Source organism: Ursus maritimus, unplaced genomic scaffold, assembly GCF_017311325.1.
Source record: "Ursus maritimus isolate PB19 unplaced genomic scaffold, ASM1731132v1 scaffold_33, whole genome shotgun sequence".
Lineage (NCBI taxonomy): Eukaryota > Metazoa > Chordata > Mammalia > Carnivora > Ursidae > Ursus > Ursus maritimus.
This window is the reverse complement of record NW_024425897.1, coordinates 12,888,116-12,905,124: the sequence shown is the minus strand read 5'-3', so window position 1 is coordinate 12,905,124 and position 17,009 is coordinate 12,888,116. Positions and strand designations below refer to the sequence as shown.

The 17,009-nt window shown below is 48.2% G+C and overlaps 1 protein-coding gene and 1 long non-coding RNA gene across 3 annotated transcripts in view; one reads left to right on the top strand and one right to left on the bottom strand.

Moving 5' to 3' along the window:
• LOC103678300 (SV2 related protein) overlaps positions 1-16,978 on the bottom strand; it is a 51,422-nt gene extending 34,444 nt beyond the window's left edge. The window contains exons 1-4 of the mRNA XM_008707633.2: positions 15,771-16,978; positions 13,004-13,089; positions 11,833-11,931; positions 7,539-7,610 (exon numbers count right to left, since the gene is read on the bottom strand). Coding sequence (XP_008705855.1) covers positions 7,539-7,610; positions 11,833-11,931; positions 13,004-13,089; positions 15,771-16,071 — 558 coding nt within the window. The 5' untranslated portion in view covers positions 16,072-16,978. The remainder of the gene's footprint in view (positions 1-7,538; positions 7,611-11,832; positions 11,932-13,003; positions 13,090-15,770) is intronic.
• LOC121099974 lies at positions 5,040-9,990 on the top strand. 2 transcript variants are annotated; one of them, XR_005831698.1, is made up of 4 exons: positions 5,040-5,558; positions 6,569-6,982; positions 7,436-7,741; positions 9,685-9,990. It is a non-coding gene; the product is annotated as an uncharacterized LOC121099974 (long non-coding RNA). The 2 variants fall into 2 exon arrangements; XR_005831697.1 differs by having other exon boundaries at positions 6,569-7,741.
• Positions 16,979-17,009: the final 31 nt, after the last annotated feature.

The window sequence follows — 17,009 nt, the reverse complement described above, 5'->3', positions numbered from 1 at the left end:
CTGAGCCACCCAGGCGCCCCCTGATTTTAGCTTTAAAATTAAAATGAAATGGGGTGCCTGGTTGGCTCAGTCGGAAGAGCACGCGACTCTTCATCTCGGGATTGTGAGTTCAAGCCCCACGCTGGGTGTAGAGATTACTTAAATAAACTTTAAAAAATTAAAATGAATTAGAAGGGACTAGAGAGGAAATCTGGAGGTCTGCCAGATGATTTCCAGTCTCTGGGAAAATGATTATAAGTGGGAAAGGGAATATTTGAAATAACTTGAATTAGCTTGAAAGAAAGTGATTTCTTTTTCATTTATTTCATCTGATTATGTCCAAGAGCAAGTACCCATGTGGAGCTAGTCTGTCTTTAACACATTTAAAACAGCCACTAATCACTATTTTTAACAAACAGGGTGGGGGGGCAACCCTAACCGACTAGAATTTAGTAACTTTATTTTCATTGTATTTATTTTTGCAGATATTTCCTATTTAGGGCAATTGCTACTGATTTCTTATTTAAGACTCTACATAAAGCTTCCTTTTTCAAAAACATGCATTTGAAGGGTTTTTGTTTTTGTTTTGTTTTAAGATTTATTTATTTTAGAGAAAGAGCACTCGGGATTGGGGGCGAAGGGCAGAGGGAGAGGAAAAGAGAGGCTCTCAAGAAGACTCCCCACTGAGCATGGAGCTGGTTGTGGGGCTTGATCCCAGGATTCTGAGATCATGACCTGAGCCAAAATCAAGAGTTGGCCACTTACCCTACTGAGCCATCCAGGTGCGTTGTTTTTTTGTTTTTGTTTTGTTTTGTTTTTTAAACGAAATTGGTATGAAGAGAGATATTAAGTATATAACCAAACAGGTAGGATAGGAATTTTTAAAGGCTAGGGAGTTCTGGCTCTATTGTAACAAGAATAAAGCAACACTTCTGCACCCCTAAAACACATAACTATGCAATTAGTAACCTGCCACACATACACTTACTTGCTTTCTTTTGGCTTAAGCTAATTTAAGAGGGGTTTGCTTCCTTGGAACCCAAGGAGTCTTGAATCAGAAATAGGACATCATTGGGGGTGCCTGTGTGGCTCAGTCCATTAAGCGTCTGCCTTTGGCTCAGGTCATGATCCTGGCGTCCCGGGATGGAGCCCCACATCAGGCTCTCTGCTCAGTGGGGAGTCTGCTTCTCCCTTTCCCTCTGCCCCTCGCCCTGCTCCTTCTCTCTCTCTCTCTCTCAGGCTTGCTCACTCTCTCTCAAATAAATAAATACAATCTTTAAAAAAAAGAAATAGGACATCAGTAGCAGAGAAAATGAAAAGAGGGAAAACAGAGCAGGAGGAGAGGAGAGGATAGAGAAGAGGGCACCCAGACTGGCGCCTGAGAGCTAAGCCTCCCTCCAGGGACTGCCTGGGAGCTGCGTTATCCCGTTGGGGTTCCCGCGTGACCCCATGCCAGGCAGCAAAGACCTGCATGTGACCTGTTCTGTAGGGTCACAGCAGACTGCAGCTGGCTCTGCATTTGCCCGCTATGCCAGGGCTTTCGAGATGGCCAGGAAATTGGACTCAGCATCCATTTGTGAGTATCACCATGGCTACTGCAAAGGCACGGGCACTGCCAGCAAGCCCCACCCGAGCACTGCTCAAGACTCTGCAGAAATGTCTCCTGGGCTTTTGAGCTTTTCACTGACCACACTTGTCATTCTACCTAACACCTCTCCTGCCTTTCAGACTGTTGGCCCCTTCTCCCCCCTCCCCTCTCTTTCTCTCTCCTTTTCTTCCTTCCATATTCATTTACTGAGCATCCCCTGTATGCCAGGCTCTAGAGATACAAGCACAAACATTATGCATTCATTAAAATTGCTCATTCAATTATTCATTTAACAGTAAACATATATCAAGTGCCTGCTGTATGCCAGACACTAGAAATAACGCTATACATTATTCATTCATTCAATATACATGTATCAGACACCTGTTGTATGCTTACCACCAAATGAATGATATGCAACATTCATTCAATCATTTGTTCAATATGCATTTATTGAGCACCTGTCACATGCCTGGCAGTCAAGATACTATTATTCATTGATTCATCCCTTGGCCATGCATACATTGAGTACCTGCTGTTTGGTAAACACTGGACTTTGTCTTGGGCTCTAGCAGGGAATGTGACAGCCAGCATCTCTGACTTCATGGACCTTTTATTCCTGCTTCGTAAATTCCTGTCCCATCATTACACTGGGTCCTCACAGTAGCCTGTGGAAAGAGGCTGCTATTTCCACTCCCACTTTACAAATCAGCACAGCGAGGGTCAAAGTAGTTGAGTGATTTGTCCAGGATCAGCAGAGTCAAACCTGGAGTCAGGACTGCCAACCCCGAATGCCATACTTTGAATGAGCCACTCCCCTCCTCCTGGGCCTTTGATGGCTCCCGTTGCCTCTGACAGAGTACATACATGAGGGTATCATCCAGCAAGGACAGGTGGGTCTGGCTGAATGTAAGAGACCTTGGCCTGTCTAGCCAAAAGTTGCCATCACAGAATGTGGACCCCAGGTTGCCAGATAGCCCAATTAAAACAAACCAACAAAAAACCAACCCACAACTCTATTTTTATGCAAAATACATTATTTTTGAAACAGAGGCAACTGATTCAAAATCCTGTACAGCATTACATGGGTTAAATAAAACACATCTGTAGGCCATGCTGGGTTCATGGCTCACTGGTTTACAACCTGTAGCCTGGAAAGGCTTTAAGCTTCTGCTCCAAGAAGCTGAGGGTCTTGCCACCACTTGGGTGCCAGGTCTGCAGCCTCCAAAGGGAGCATGCTGATGTCATCATCAGGAGCATTGCTCAGCCCTGGAAGGCTGTCGACTCAGCGCCCCTGGTGTTGCCCAGGCATGCCCAGGACAAGGAAAACAGTCATGGGGCAAGGAGGCCTGGGGATCTTCAAAATATTGAGACGTGAGGCCTGTTTCCTGCCAGCCACCTCCTTTCCCCTCCTTACAGATGACAAGAACCTATCGTCTTTGAACTAGCTAGTGACCTCATCATATTCTGAAACGTTTCTTCTTTGAGTCGCAGCCAATAATAGTTACGATGGATCACGGGCTAACCACGCGTCAGTAAACACTGTTCTAAGTGCATTACCTACATTTCTAATACAACCCTCCCAGCAACCCTCTGAACTATTGCTCTTGTCAAGCCGATTTTACAGATGGGGAAACTGAGGCTCAGAGTGGCGAAACAATTTGCTTAAGGTTCGCTCGCTCAACAGAGGGGATGGAGCATCTTCACCCCGGCAAGGCCACACACCCACAGCTGCCCTTCCTTTGTGAGGCCACCATAAGCCCCCAGGGTGTAGAAACTTCCTGGGAGTCAAAGTCGTCCACTGAGTTCTAACCCTTAGGGGAGTCCCTTGCAAAGTCATGCAGAGGACCCCCTCCCAGAAGCCTCCCAGCTGGGTGGAGGCAGATCAAGGAGCTAGGAGGAGATTCTTGGCACTTGCTAAAGCTCGCCAGCTGCCCAGCTCACCCTCTGTTTCTGGAGGAGTTCTACAGAAGCTTTATAATTAGAACCTGATCCATCCTCCCTGCGGTTGGGCCAGAATTCCATGCAGAGAAGGGGGGGGGGTTGCAGTCTGGGGGCGCTTTGTCGTCTCTCTGGTGGGGAGAGCTAGAGGACCACTCTATAGGCACCCTCTCAGGCTTCATCTGTTTGAAACGGATGAATGTCGAACTGCTTAACTGAATTCGGGGGGACAATTCAGTTTTGTCCCCCAGCAGCCACGGATGTGGATTCTGCAGCCAGGCATACCTGCATTTTAACACGGGTATTTCCATTAACGGTCATGAGCTTAGCAAATGATAGGAATAATGGGCATTTATGAATTGCGTCCTCTGGGCCCAGAGCTTTCTGTGCAAAGTCCCATTGACTCCTAGAACACCTCTGTGGAAGAGAGACTATCATCAGCCCATTAATAGATGAGGAAACTGAGGCACAGGGCAGTCGAGTAACTTGTTCAGGGTTATGCAACCTATCTGCCGAGGAGCGGGGATTTGAACCTTAGCAGTCTGACCTCAGAGCCCACGCTTTCACAAGGATGTCACGTTAGCATTTCATTTGCCCAAATGAGCACCAGAGGTAAATGGGGAATTAGGGCGGCGCAGTCCCAGGTGTCGCAATGAGACGACCCAGAATGAACTCTCCACAACAGTGCAACTTGGCATCACCTGGGCCTTCGCTCTGCAGCCTGGTTTCTCAACCCTGGCACCCTTCACAGTTTGGACTGTCCTGTGGACTCTGGGAAACCGAGCAGAATCTCTGACTTGCTAGATGCCAGGAGCACCCCTCCCCTCCATTGTGACATCCAAAAAAACGTCTCCAGACATTGCTGAGTGTCCCTGGGAGGAAGGGGGAGACAAAAATCTGCCCACTCCCTCCCCGGCCGAGAACTACTGTTCTAGAAGTTGCTAGAATGTGTCCGCAACTCACAAGATTCAGTAAATGGCATTACTGAAAACCCTCCTAGGAATCTTTCTAAAAGCTGAGCTATAGTTTTCTCCTTCTTATCATAACACGAAGACATCTACGTCCCATGGGGTTACCTCCTGGGAATTCCGTTGGCACGACTGACGATGGTGGCAGAATCAGCACGCTCTTCCGAGGGATGTCAGGATCATAAGCTAACGACCTTTGGGGGCTTCTCGGTAAACAGAGAACACTCATCAGTAAAGTTACTTGCTGGTCTGGAGAGGATGGGAGAGCGGCAGAAAGTGGCAACAGGGAGATCCGATTTTCATCCATCCAGCCCAGCCACTCGAGAAGGGTTCATAGAGTGTCTGCTATAAGACAGGTGCTCCGCCAGGGGCCCGGAGCCACCTCAGGGAGCAAAGCAGGCACAGCTACCTTCCTCTCAGGCTTTACGGCACTCACCTGGCCCCGCCCTCCCGCCCCTGGCAGACATCACTAATCGATCACAGCACGGTCCCCCTGAGCCTTCCCACTCCTCAAATCCATGTGTCTGGCATCCCCTACTGACTGACTGGAACAGACGGAAGGGACGACGCACCCATTTGCCCTTTAGTTTCAGGAACTCAATAAATGGTAGCTGTTACTATCAGCTATTACTAATCCAATCTCCTCTGACATAAGTAAGGAAACGGAGGCCCCGAGAAGGGCGAGTAACTTGCTTTAGTCAGCCAGTGGCCGACGGAGGCTCCAAGTGCAGGTGTTTTCACTCCTTCCCGGCTGTATTCCTCGTGGCTTCATGATTCAGCAACTGGGTAACAGAATTTGGGGCACAGTAAAGTTCCTTGTTACGGGAGCCTGCATTTTTTTGTGTGCATATGCATGTTTGCCTCAAGAACAAGTAAATTAGAAATGTGTTTAGCCAGAGACAGAGGGACGAGTCGTCCACCCCATGCCCAGGCTGCACAGGAAGAAGCCACGTGAGGACTTTAGAAGAGCTTTCTCCTTTGATTATTTTAAAACTGCGAAGGCTAATGTTAGGTCCAGCCTCAGCCACACATTTAGAGTCTCACTGCGGCAGCCCTGCGGAAGAATGGCTCTGCTTTAAGAGGTATTTTCCCTTCTTTCCTTCCTTCTTCCTTCCCTCCCTCCAGCTCTGGCTCTGCTCTATCTTCCAACCAGAAAATTGCTGAAGCAATGACTCACACCCTCCAGAAAAAGGAAGGGGGTGGGAGGGGGTGTATGGGCAGAGTTTAGAGAGCTACGGCCTGAAACCAGAGTCATCCAGGTTCTCTTCTCTTTGGGAGGCCTGGAGAGGTCTTCCCAGCTGACCTCCCCAGCCTCTAAAACCAACCAAGAGCCCCTGCGCTAAAATGGCTGCAGTTTGGTTTCCCAGCTTGGGCACCTCTGGTCCTGCCCCAGCCATTTCTTGGTGGTTTTATAAGTCAGTGTCTGCAGGTGCCTGCTGGCCCACGTGTTTCCTGTCCAGCCACAATGGGAGGGGCTGCAGCTGGACTGCACTGTTCAACCATCCATCTCTCCATCCATCCATTGAGCCAACGTACATTGAATGCACATCTAAGATTCCACTAGCATCATGGTTAAGGCAAGAGTCTAGGCTTAGAAGGAGTGAGACCCGGGTCTGTGACATACAAATTGTGTGGCTTGGGCAAGTCGCCCACACCCTGTGCCTCAGTTTCCCCTTCTGTAAAATCAGATTGATAATGGTACCGGGGTTTTGGTGAGCTATCGCATGTATCATGCTTGGTACAGGACCCACCATACAAGACACTGTGTTATTTTCAGTCCATGGCATGCTGATTACAGTGGACCCCACCTGTTACCCCTCAGCATCCATATCTCCCTTCTTCCTTCCTAATAGAATTCAAAGTTTGTTTAGATATCTACACTAGTCTAAGTCAATAGTTCTCCAAGAATGGGCCCAGGACCAGCAGCGTCAGCATCCCTTGGGAACTTGTCAGAAATGCCATCATTGCCATGCCAGCTCACATGTGTCCTGTGCCCCTGATGTGCCTGGCATTGTACAAAGTCACTCATACCGTGGCTCTCAACGAACGCGCCAATGTAGACTCTGTTATTTTTTTCTTTCTTTATACATAGGAGGAAATTGATGCTCAGAGAGGTCAATTCACTTGCCCGAGGCCACACAGCCAGGAGTGACAGGGTCGCGACTGAACCCAGATCCACCTGATTCCAGAGCCCAAGCATGTAACCAACTACACTGCCCCACCTCTGGAGAAGCTGCAGACCAAAGAGGAGAGTCCCGGAAAGAGCACAACAAAGCCGTCAGGGGTGCTATCACTCAGAATTGCACTATTAGCCCTGAACAGGACACTTAACCAAGTAGAGCTTGCCTAGATCGACAGAGATCTTTTCTCCCATCAGGCCCACGTTTATAGTTTGGAGGACTGTAGCTTCACATGCTGAATCATTCAAAGAACCCAGGTGCAGCCTAGCAAAGCAAGAGCAGCATAAAATGCAAAAGGGACCATGAAGTAACAAGCAAATAAAATAGTAAGAGCTCAATGGGGTGCCAGACCTGTAAGTTCCCCCCTTCCTTCATGTTTACAAACCCACTTCATATCTGAGGCTGGGTTTCCCCCAAAGCAGACCCTGACACAAGAATTCTAGTACAAGCAGTTTATTTAAGTGGTGATCCCAGGAGGGGTGGGGAAGGTAGACAATTCGGGGGTACCTTCGTGAGCAGATTCCCATGGTGGGCCCCGGAGCTCAATGCTGCCGGGATTGAGAGATGATTCATTTAGGGCAAGCAAGTTGGTGTCTTTAGCCGCCAGCCCTTGACTGCCCCCAGCCTCGTGTAAGGGAATGGTGAGTGCCAAGGGGACCGGGGTGGGCACCCATAGCATCTTCTGCATTCTGAAATGTACATGCTTCGGCCCCACCAGGCACGTGTGATTTCAAGATTCCACGGCCTCAGAGCAATGTCTTCTCATTGCATTTTGACAGAGCTACTCGGGCCTCCCAAATGCTAAGCAGCATTGTTTTGCTACTTGTCAACGCCACCATGGAGATAACCCAGAGGACATGCACTTAGGAGAGGTCGCCTTACTGTTTTCCTGCCGTACTGGTCTGAGATGTTTCCCCAGAGCGTGGAGCTGGACATCATGCCAACAAAGACCACCTGTGGATGGAAAGACAGGGTCTGTTAGGCAGTGACACGGAGCATCGCAGAGGAAAGGAACAACGACACGAACCTGTGACATCACATCCCAGTAACGCTAATGAGCCAACATTGGCTGAGAGCCCACGAAGGTACAACACTGTTCTGTGTGCTTCATGTTATTGTTTAAGCCTCACTACCATCCTGTGGGGTGGGTGATACCATTATCCCCATGGGACAGATGAGGAAGCCGAGACTCACAGAGGGGACGTCCCTTGGCCAGGGTCACACAGGTGTAAGCGGTACAGCCTGGGCTGGAATCGGGCAGTATAACCACAGAGCTAGCGTCTTACCAACTTCCCGCCGTACCACAGAAATGTCTCGCCCTCTTGCTAAGAAAAGATCAAAGGTAGGGTTTGGAGGGTGCGAGAAACAGAAGACAGAGGTTGGGATGAGAACCGTAAGCTATTTGTAAGAGGAAACACGCATGGAGTGCTCACAGTGTGCCCCGCAATTCACTGTTACCTCGTTAATTTTTTTTTTTTAAGATTTTATTTATTTATTTGACAGAGATAGAGACAGCCAGCGAGAGAGGAAACACAAGCAGGGGGAGTGGGAAAGGAAGAAGCAGGCTCATAGCGCAGGAGCCTGATGTGGGGCTCGATCCCGGAACGCCGGGATCACGCCCTGAGCCGAAGGCAGGCGCTTAACCGCTGTGCCACCCAGGCGCCCCAACCTCGTTAATTTTTGAACAGAGCTGATGAGGTTTGAATTATCATACCCATTTTCTAGATGGCGAGCCGGAGGCTCAGAGGGTTAAGAAACCTCAGTATCCTGGGAGGAGAGGGTAGAACCAGGTCCTAAACCCAGGAAATCTGAGTGGAGCTTTCATTCCTGTGTCCTATCCTTGTCCCTTCCAAGTACAGCACGCTCAAGGTTTTGTACTCACATTTTACCTAATGTCTGCGGTGGCCCTATGAGATGGGTGCCGTTATCATCCCCATTTTGCAGATAAGGCAAATGAGGCCCAAAGAAGTGAAGGCTGTCTGACCCCCAAACTGCAAGCATGTCCTGGGACAGCAGGCTGTAAATGGGGGTTACACAGACACGACAGTGTTAAAGGAATCAATTTCCAGGTTCTCAACTTCCATACAGACTCTTTCCTGAGAACAGGCTAGGGGTCTCGCCTGTGCCCTGCCCCACTCTCCGTTTCTCAACCACCTCCTCTTGCTTCCCACTACCTCCACATCACAGGGCAATGCTTGGATGTTAAACCCTCCAGGACACCTCCAAAGGGACACTGATGACAAGTCACAAATCTTTTTGTGAGTCATCTTGCTTCCAATTCCTTTTTATTATTTTTAACCAAATTGAAAGAGAGCCTAATCCAGCTGCCAGCAAATTAGATCACTAAAAATGATCTTTCATAAGCAGTTGCTGGGGCGCCTGGGTGGCTCAGTCGTTAAGCGTCTGCCTTCAGCTCCGGGTATGATCCCAGGGTCCTGGGATCGAGCCCCGCATCGGGCTCCATGCTCCCCTGGAAGCCTGCTTCTTCCTCTCCCACTCCCCCTGCTTGTGTTCCCTCTCTCGCTGGCTGTCTCTCTCTCTGTCAAATAAATAAATAAAATCTTAAAAAAAAAATAAGCAGTTGCTGTGTGCTTCTTCAGCATATAACTTGGAAGTTGCTGAAAAAAAAAAAAAACCCACTAAGTGGCATTAGTTTATTGAGTTATTACAAAACTCCTTCAGTCCCCGCTCGATTTTTATATGAAACAAAGTAAAAATGAAAAATAGGAAAGGAATTGCTGCTAAGCCCTATCTGACTTTCATAGAAAGTAATCACCCAAGAATATGGGATGTAATTGGGAGACTCTCCACACCACTCTTTAAGAGGGACATTCCTGATAAAAATTCACTTGTGTTTAACAATTAGATATCCAAAGTAATTCTTGTTTTGATCTATTGCATATTACTAAAAACTATCGTGATAACTCAGTGCGGGAGAAAAATGTCAGCACTTAAGAGCCTTATGAGCTCAGAAAATTAAAAACAATAATTTAAAGTTTATGTATTTTGTCCCGGAAAATTCTGACAGGTGATAAACAGCATGCTTTCGAGCAGAGTAAAACATCTATGATAAAACGTGGAGATAGCGAATGGAAATGCCAGTCCGAGAAGAAAACAAGACAACGCAAAATTTCCAAATACTTCGGAAGACCGTATTCATGTTAGAGGTTGGTGAGTAAAAGTATTTCAATTCCATTGGACATATTTTAAAACATGATATGAAATCTTATTCAATTTTTAAAAATATTTCAACACACCAGAAATCGTAGAATCTGCAACCTACAATTTAAAAACATTTAACCTTGGGGCACCTGGTTGGCTCAGTCAGAGTAGCGTGTGACTCTTGATCTCGGGATTGTGAGTTCGAGCCCCACATTGGGTGAAGAGATGACTTAAATAAACAAAACTTTTAAAAAGATTTTAAAAAACAATATTGAATGTCAAAAAAGTTTAAAAAAATAAAAATAAAATAAAGCCGTTTAATGTCAATTTTAAAACCTAGGAGAGTCCTGGGGCCTGGGTAGTTTTTAGAAAATTCTTTTCTAGATAACTCAGAGCAAAAATGTTTGAAGATTGCTGTCTTGGGGTGAAGTGTTGCCTTAATCATGTGCTAAGGGATATCCCTGCACCCTGGCAGATTAAGCATCCCCCTGCAAACACGCAATTCCCCCATTTTCCCTCCCCAGACACAGCAGAACACTAGTTTATACCACAGTGATTACGGTAATCATGCACCGTATTTCCTCTGACAACAACGCAGCTCCCTCTTATCCTCCTTAGTACCTTATGCAGGTAAAGCAACTTCTGCTGTCTTCTAACTTTTCCACAGAAGCTTGACCATGAAACTTCACGACTTTACCAAGCCCATGAGTCCAAATTTTATACCATAAGGAAGTAGTCCAGGGCAATGGCTGGGAGTGGGAACTCTGCATCTTACAAACCTGGATTTCAATTCTGCCTCTGCCCCTTACAGGCTGTGTGAGCTTGGGCAAGTCATCATACCTCTCAGAGCCTTCGTTTCCATATCTGTGGAAATGGGAGTGATAAGAGCACCTCTCTCACAGGGTTGAGACGGTTACAAAGATAATGCCTGCCAAACCCTAGCACGGAGTCTGGCACACAGTAAGTGCTCAGTAAATGGCAAAAAAGGCTCCACACTGCAAAAACACAGCCCTGTGGGTATGCTTCAGGGGTATCAGTGAGAATCAGAAGTACAAGCGAGAAGTAGCAATTATTCAACCCCTACCCTGCGCTAAGCATTGTATGTATTGGGCTGCTCACTTGCAGAGAAAAAAGCATTATCACCCCCATTTTGCAGGAGATGAAATAGAGCCGTGGCGCCTCACTCAAGGTCACACACAGGTCTAGGTGACTAAACCACAAAAGACAGGTGTATGTGTTTATAAAATTCCCTCCATGGGGCTGTACAACTTTACTGCTAATACCAGGCCTGGTTGCTGAAGGCGCTTAGGCCATTCCAGAACAGTTACAGCATTCTGGGAGGTACTCCTGGTTAGCAATGACCGTACTCTGCCAGGAGCTAGGCTGTGTGACCTTTTGTGAATGACTTAACCTCTCTGTGCCTCATTTTCCTCAGCTAATAATAGTACCTACCTCCTAGGGTTGTGAGGATTAAAGAGCATAATATATAGCATGAATGGATTGCATGCAATATATGTAAAGCCCTTTGCCCAGTAAGAGCTCGTGAAATATTAGCTTTTGTACCATTATTCTTACCCTCTTATTTAGCCTGGCTGTTCCCCTCCCTTTTAAAGGGTTGCTACAGGTATGGAGGGTTCTCCCTCACTCTCCGTCAAGTCTTAATTCAGGGAGCAGTGCTCCCTACGATTTATGAAACATCTACCATGTGTCAGGAACAGTGCGAGAGGAACTGGCATCTCCTTTTTGCCGTCAAGTGAGATTATGAGGTTTATGGGCAGGTGGGTTCCAACTTCCCGGCAATTGAGCAGAAGGTCTGGGACCCCAGGTCATGGGACCCCAGGGTGAGGCAGCGTTGGCTGCAAACCTGCGGGATATGTGAGGTGCACAGCGGCGTAAAGGAAGCTGGGGTCCCATTGTTTCCAACCAGGGCTTAAGGGAGACGCCCCACAGAAGGCCCTAGGGGACGTCCTGACCGCGCAAGCGCGCGACAGGAGAGAGCTGCAGGGCTGCCTACCGAGGTCAGCAGTGCAACCTGCCAGCTGGGGAGTCGCCACTCGCAGTGCAGCTGGGGCGCCAGGATGCTCAGGATCATCATTTCCATGGCATCGGCCATCTGCAGGGAGGAAGCAAACATCGTTAAGGCCGGGATCTGCCCAGGGCTGGGGCCGGCCGCGCCCAAGTCCGTGTCCCCCCGGGACAGCATGCAGAACACCCCTGGTCTACTGGCCGCTGGGCGCCGTACGGCGCATCAAAACACGCGGAAAGGTCCAGTAGTTCAAACAGTACGGTGCCCTGCGGGAATTGACCAATAGGCATTTAACATTCTGCGCGTGCGCGTGCGTGTGTTGAAAACAACAGGGGCATTCCCCAAACGAAGAGCTGAAACATTATATTTCTAGGATCCAAGAAAAACTTTTTGTACAGGTCGAGAGACAAGGATCTTTTCTCTTTAGCTCAATTAAAGAGCAGTTTATCTTTGGTTTATAAACCTCCGGCAGAACTGTCAGTATATTGAGCAAGTGCGACCTTTTAATACAGTAACACGTACCAGGAAGTCCCAGTAATTACACATCATGGTACCTTTATGAGACGAGACAGAAATGAGAGACCAGAAGCAGCCCCGCATGGCCGTGGGAATGTGATGGATAATACAGGTGGCTTTTTAAATGAGGGGGGCGGGGGCAAAGATGTGGGGAAACTGGAGATCCATTTGAAAAAAACAGGTAGGTAGGCCACCATCTTGCAGCATTCGCAAAAGTCAGTTTCAGCTCTGTTAAAGGCCTAGACGTGTTCTAGGCTAGAGGTAGATGAGGGGGTTTTTAACAAGGGGTCATGGACCTCTTGAAGCAGGAGGCACATTTTTATTTGTGCATGTTTATCTAGGGTGAACTCCGCAGACGGCATCATAATCTCATGGCAGCCCTGAGTCCCATAGGGCTGACAACCACTTAATTTAGCCAGAAGCTTCAACTCCACCTTGAGAGCCCTGGCCAACTACACCCAAACTCCCGCCAAGGGCCGGCCTTCGTGATCACCGGGATCACGCAGCATAAACTTTTGTGGATTCAAGCAAAGGCTCCATGTGGAGGGAGCTATGTCCCTTCTTATAGCCCCTGGAAGCCAGTGGAGCAGCGTGAGTTTTCTTGGAGACTGAATGTGAGGTCACCGCCCCCAGCAATACTTGCCCAAGCCAAGCCGGTGAGGACAGACAGCTTCCATTGAAATTTCCCAAACCCAATGGCTTCCACGGCATCTTCCACCATGAAAGTATCTGGAAAGGAGAGAGGGACAGTGGAGGAAGGAATGAGTACCTCCCACAGTTATCCTCACATGGAGGGGTCTGGGGGGGGTGGTCTACAGCCAAGCTTAGTAAAGGCAGCACACGCTACTTCCAGAAATGCTGTCCCGCAACTGTGAAGAGATACTTTGCTACAAAGTTCACGGCAGCATTGTTTGTAAAAGGGAAAACTGGAAATCCCAGAAAGTCTGTCAACAGGGATTTGTTAGGTAAATTATTATATATACCATAATCATATACACATGTGTGCATATCCACATCATGAAATATGACTTGCCTGTTAAAAAGAATGCAGATATGGAAAGATGCACCCAACATAGTATTAATTTTTAAAAACAGAGCAAAACGGGAAGCTTATTTGGTGAGTCTCTTCTCGGAAATGTGCACGCCTGTGTGTATGTGTTTGCCTATGCCTATGGATGGATGTATGTGTCGGTGCATGGAATGTATACCAAACTTCACGCATGGTTTCATTTTTGTTGTCTGTGGAAAGAGGAGGAGACAGATCCTACGAGATTTCAGCTCTTTGACGATGTATCGCTTCCGTGATTGGGAAAGAAAGACTTTTTTTTTTTTTAATAATAATTCTGCCCCATTCTTTTTTTTTTCTTAAGGATTTTATTTATTTATTTGACAGAGAGAGAGACAGTCAGTGAGAGAGGGAACACAAGCAGGGCGAGTGGGAGAGGAAGAAGCAGGCTCCCAGCGGAGCAGGGAGCCTGATGTGGGACTCGATCCCAGAACGCCGGGATCATGCCCTGAGCCGAAGGCAGACGCTTAACGACTGCGCCACCCAGGCACCCCAAGAAAGACTTTTTAAAAGCCAAATGCCACTGCACTCAGATGGAAAGTTGTCCACATTATATTGTGAAGTCGAAAACGTAACTGGGGAGAGGTATGCGTCGTTAAGAGCGGTCTTTGTGATAAAATTAGATTGTGTGTGTGTGTGCGCGCGCGCGCTGTGCAGGGGAATTAAGATTGAATGTCCACAAACTATTAACAGAGTCATCTTTGAGGATGGCACTCACCCTCCCACATCGTACCTTTCTCTGGTGTTGAAATGCTTTCCAAAGCAACGTGTGTTATTTGCGTGCTCAGAAAAAGTAGGATATAATTGATATGCTAATAAGTGTTTTTGGAAAATATGGAAAGACTAAACACAATCTAGTAGGCTGGACGGTGTCCTGCAACAACACTGCTGGAAAAACTGGCAAAGTCTGAATGAAGTCTGGGGTTTAGTCAGCAGCACGGCACCGGTGTTCATTTCTTCGTTTTGACAAATGCATGGTGGCTGGGTGAGATGTTACCACCAGGGGAAGCTGCATGAAGGGTATGTGGGAGCTCTCTGAACTATGTTCGCCACTTTTCTGTAAATCTACAAGGGTTTCCAAAAAAAGTTAATTACAAAATAAAAATACTAAAGGAGCGCGCTGGGTGGCCCTAATGTGGGCTGCCTCCGAGGCTCTCATCAGCCCCTGCTGGGAGTTGTCATCTTTGTAGAATTTCAATCATGGGCCTCTTGCATCAATCATCATCTCCAGAAGTGTGAGCTGGCATTTATCACATCAGCAGGGGCTGGTTTCCTCCAGTACAAAAATACGGAGGAGAAAGCAGAGCGAGTCCTGGAGAGTCATCAGGAAGAAGAGTAATACATAAAACAATGGTGTGTGTCTGATTGCTCACCGTGGGCCAGGCACTGCACGAAGACCTTGACGTACACCGTCCCATTTAGTCCCTGTCTCAGCTATTCGTTCAGGGCCAGCCCCAGCTCCATGCTGCAGAGGAAGACATGACTTGCCCAGCGTCACGCAGCGGCCGCAGTATGGCTCTGGGAGCTGAGCCCAGATCAGCCCGGGAGTAAAGCCGCTGCTCCCAAACCACGGCCTGTCCCTCCCCGGCCACTGCCTCTGTAGATCTCCCACCCCAGCCAGGCTTTGGGTTTAAGGCCTTAACCCTCTCTCATGTTGGGAATCTCAGGCCTTTCGGCGATGCGTGGAATGTTTTCGTCCATCAGCATCATGTGTGAGGGGAGACCAGGTCCGAAGGCCCCAGCTCAGGTCTCTTGTTTGACCAGCTCTACTCAGAGGAGCACAAGGTTAGAATATGCGCTCTGAGGCCGGGTTGCCTGGCTGTGCGCCCAGCTTCGCTAATTTTCAGCTGTGTGACCCTGGGCAAGATACTGAGTCTTTCTGTGCTTCAGTTTTCTCTCCTGCAAAATGGGGAAGAGGAGCATAATATTTCGAATTGGAACTGGTGTGAAGATGAAATGGGTCATATGTGTAAAGGGCTTTGCGCGGTGCCTGGCCCGGAGTAAATGCTCAGCCTATGTCAGCTGCTCCTGTCACCATGGTTATCGTCACCCTCATCCCCACCACCAGCGTCGTCATCAGCACTGTCACCATCATTGTTGCTGCTGTCCTCAGCTGAGGGTTATGCAGTGCAGCTGACTGGCGGGATTGTGATGTAACCTTATCTGCTGGAGGAAGCCATGGAGGCCCAGCCCACGCTTCCAGGGTCACCTCTGGGCCCTCCCAGCCCTCCTACCTGCCCCTTCACTAGAAGCCTCTGAGAGCACGATCTGGGGAGGTCACTCTGGCACCTTAGAGCCCCTGACTGTGGGCCAGGCTGATGTCCCAACTGCAGAGCTCTCTCACCGTCAGTGGGATTGGCAAACTCCTTGGGCACAGCTGCCCCATCGTCCAGCTCGACAGCCTCTAGGCCTGCGCGGACCCCTTCAATCTGGACTTCATGCTCTCCCGAAGCCGTGTCATCCTCTGACCTTGCACTCTCGCCCGTGCGACGGAATTTCACCACCCTAGAGGACAGAGCAAATCTGGTCATGATAGCTAGAACCTCCCTTTGATGGCCTTGCTGCATCTTGGGCCCAAGACAGGTGAAACACTTTTCCTTATGGTCCAGAGAATAGAATGGATGTGGGGGGAAGGGCGTTGGCATGTCTATGGAGTTGGACTGGTGGGGGGGGTGACAGCTTCAAGAGTTACATATCAGGGCTGCCACATACATTTGTATCGGTTGGACACTGCACAACTCCAGGGGGACCTTACATGTTAGGCGATGTGAAAGAGGATATCTTTGTACTAGATGTAAATACTGTTTGGAATTACATGTGTTTCAGAATTTAAATTAGTCTCTCGATATGGAACAGAGGTAACAATTTGGTCACCTAGGGGTTACATTATGCCCACAGAAAATTGCCCACACAGTATTTTTTTTTAACTTAAAATGGACACCCACATTTTTTAATTGGGAGAAATAATGTAAAAAGCCAGATTCCTCATGTTTCTTCAAAAAGTAGAGTATCTGGGGCACCTGGCTGGCTCAATTGGTAGAGCATGTGACTCTTGATCTTGGGGCTGTGGGTTTGAGCCCCACATTGGCTGGAGAGATTACTTTGGAAAAAAAAAAAAAAAGTAGAGTATCTGGTCATCCGGTCCCACATTCCTGTAAGGGAGCCGTGTGGCCAGATTCAGGTAGTGTGCTCCCTGCAGACAGGACCCACTGCGGCTGACCACAGTCTCTTCCTCTCCAAATGACCTCTGGCCCTGAGAGTCTCTTGCCACTTAGCCTTATGTGTGTTCTGTGTTCCTCTCACTTGGCACTTACCCATTTGTCTGGCCTTGTAGGCCTTTGCGTTTGAGACCCAGAGACTCCACTTTGCAATACACTCCTTTAAATTATGCTTTTTCTTGTTACTCTGGGCAAGCCTTGGTTTCTCTGAGCAGCAATCTCTTCTTCTGGGGCTCAGCAGCAAAATTACCTGTGCCCTTCCAACTCTCTCACTCCCAAATGCAAAACTCCTGCTGTCTGCCAGCCCTGTGCTGGGTTTTGGGGTCATAGCAGAGACAGGATAGAGGTGTCCCTCCCGTCATAGG